This window comes from Nothoprocta perdicaria, unplaced genomic scaffold (genome assembly GCF_003342845.1).
Source record: "Nothoprocta perdicaria isolate Ctin4 unplaced genomic scaffold, notPer1 scaffold_466, whole genome shotgun sequence".
Lineage (NCBI taxonomy): Eukaryota > Metazoa > Chordata > Aves > Tinamiformes > Tinamidae > Nothoprocta > Nothoprocta perdicaria.
This window is the reverse complement of record NW_020455717.1, coordinates 128,226-130,999: the sequence shown is the minus strand read 5'-3', so window position 1 is coordinate 130,999 and position 2,774 is coordinate 128,226. Positions and strand designations below refer to the sequence as shown.

At 66.7% G+C, this 2,774-nt stretch overlaps 1 protein-coding gene across 1 annotated transcript in view; it reads right to left on the bottom strand.

Moving 5' to 3' along the window:
• Positions 1 to 2,209: 2,209 nt before the first annotated feature.
• NKX6-3 (NK6 homeobox 3) overlaps positions 2,210 to 2,774 on the bottom strand; it is a 2,412-nt gene continuing 1,847 nt past the window's right edge. Inside the window, exons 2-3 of the mRNA XM_026046994.1 lie at positions 2,504 to 2,673; positions 2,210 to 2,434 (exon numbers count right to left, since the gene is read on the bottom strand). Coding sequence (XP_025902779.1) covers positions 2,210 to 2,434; positions 2,504 to 2,673 — 395 coding nt within the window. The remainder of the gene's footprint in view (positions 2,435 to 2,503; positions 2,674 to 2,774) is intronic.

Here is a 2,774-nt window from a genome sequence, read left to right as displayed (position 1 = left end):
AGCGCGGGAGTGCACACCAATGCAAAGCTCCCCCGTGCAAGGGTGCAAGTGTGCACGGTGCAAGGTTTCACAGCGCGGGAGTGCACCCCGGTGCAAAGCTCCCCCGTGCAAAGGTGCAAGGTGCTTGGTGCAACGTTTCACAGCGCGGGAGTGCACCCCGGTGCAAAGCTCCCCCGTGCAAAGGTGCAAGGTGCTTGCTGCAACGTTTCACAGCGCAAGGTGCGTGTTGCAAAGTGCGCGGTGCAAAGGTGCCCAGTGCAAGGGTGCTCAGTGCAAGGGTGCCCAGTTCAAGGGTGCCCAGTGCAAGGGTGCCCAGTGCAAGGGTGCCCAGTGCAAGGGTGCTCAGTGCAAGGGCGCCCAATGTCCCACATTTCCCCCTGCTCCAGCGCCAGCTCCGCCGCTCCGGGCCGAGCGGGACCCTGCTCTCTCGCAGCTGCGATTTGTCACTCGGCGGCTGCCGCGGGCCCTTTGCCACCTGCTTTATTTGTCTCCCGGCCCTGACGTGGCATCGGACAGGTGTTAAACTACTTAATCACTTTAAAATTGTTTTAATTTTCTGTTTTGTATTGATCGCCACCGCGCCAATTAATCAGCTCACTGGACCAGGCGGTTAGTACATTAAAAATTGTCAGCGGCGCCGGGCAGCGGAGAAAATGTCAAAAAAAAATATCCCGCCGGCGGCTCGGCCCTTCTCCCGCCCGCGCCGCCGGGAATSGGGACGGGATCCCACGGGATCCGGCAGCGCCTGGGAACGGGAGTGGGCTCTGTCCTCCGGGGGATTCGCGGGCGCCGCGCTGGGATTCCCGGTGCCGGGATGCCTGTCCCGCCTGGCTCCAAGGCGGCAGCGGCGCCGTGGGCAGCCCCGCTCCGGGCGCAAACACCGGCGCTGTGGAGGCGGCATCAATCGCGCGGCCCCGACAGGTGAACGGGCCGCYGAGATTAATGATATTTATTCGCCGCTAATCGGCTCCCGCGGGAGGCGCCGCCGAGGGACTTTGGAACCGGGGGCCCCGCGGCGCTGCCCCCTCGAGCCGTCCCCCCYGATCCCCTCCATGAAAGCGGGCACTCGGATGCGGACGGCACCTTTATTTCGGCCGTGCTGCCGGGGCGAGCGCGCGGCGCCCCCGGGAGCCTCCGTTGGAGCGGGGAGGGCTCAGCAGGATTGGGAAGGGCCCCCGGGATTTGCGCTTGTTGCCCAGCGCCGGAGGTGGCTCCCGGGATTCCTGATTGCTCCTCGGGACCAAGGAGGGTTTCTGGGACCGGGGATGCCCAGAGATCAGGGAGGGCTCCCAGGATCAGGGAGGGCTCCCCAGGACCAGGACTATCTCCCCAGGACCAAGGATGAATCCCGGGATCAGGGAGAGCTCCCCGGGATCAGGGACGGCTCCTGGGATCACGAACAGCTCTCCAGGATCAGGGATACCTCCCCAGGACGAGAGATGTCTCCTGGGGCCAGGGATGGCTCCCCAGGGCCAAGGCTGGATCCCGGGGTCATGGATGGCTTCCCAGGATCAGGGACGATTCCCTGGGACCAGAGACGTCCCCTGGGACCAGGACTGGCTCCCAGGACCAGGAATGGCTCCTCAGGACCAGGACTGGCTCCCAGGGCCAAGATTGGGTGCCCAGGACCAGGAATGGTTCCTCAGGACCAGGAACGGCTCCTCAGGACTAGGATTGGGTCCCCAGGACCAGGAATGGGTCCCCAGGACCAGGACTGGGTCCCCAGGGCCAGGACTGGCTCCTCAGGGCCAGGACTAGCTCCCAGGACCAGGACTGGGTCCCCAGGAGTAGGAGTGGATCCCAAGACTAGGATTTGCTCCTCAGGACCAGGACTGGCTCCCAGGAGCAGGATTGGGTCCCCAGGAGCAGGACTGGCTCCCAGGACTCGGAATGGCTCCCAGGACCAGGAATGGGTCCCCAGGAGCAGGAGTGGATCCCAGGACTAGGATTTGCTCCTCAGGACCAGGACTGGCTCCCAGGACTAGGACTGGCTCCTCAGGACCAGGACTGGCTCCTCAGGACCAGGACTGGCTCCCAGGGCCAGGACTGGCTCCCAGGGCCAGGACTGGGTCCCCAGGAGCAGGAGTGGATCCCAGGACCAGGACTGGCTCCCAGGACCAGGACTGGGTCCCCAGGAGCAGGACTGGCTCCCCCGGAGCGGGAACGTCCCCCCGCGCGCGCGGTGGCCGCGGCGGGCGCCGGGCCGCGCTCAGCCGCTGTGGGCGCCCAGGCCCAGCACGGAGAAGGCGGCGCGGTGCTTCCGCAGCAGCAGCCGGATCTTCTCGTCGTCCGAGTCGGGATCCAGCGGCTTGTTGTACTCGTCGTCCTCGGGCTCCGAGGCCGCCCGCTCGCCGCCCCCCRCCCGCTGCGAGGAGGATGAAGGCTCCAGGGCGCTCTTCTTCCTCCACTTGGTGCGACGGTTCTGGAACCAGACCTGGAGCGCGGCAGCGGCACCGTGAGCGGCAGCGCCCGGAGCCGGCCGGCGCCTCCGGAGCGCACTCACCTTCACCTGYGACTCCGTCATGCCGAGGGAATAGGCGAGCCGGGCGCGCTCCGGGCCCGCCAGGTACTTGGTCTGCTCGAAGGTCTTCTCCAGCGCGAAGATCTGGTGGCCCGTGAAGGTGGGACGCGTGTGCTTCTTCTTGTGCATCCCGTCGGCGAGGTGCGCCGGCGCTGCGGGGGCTGCGTGAGCGCCGCGGCCCGCGCCGCATCCCTCTCCGTGTCCCGCACTGCATCCCGCACTGCATCCCACGCCTCATCCTGCACTGCATCCC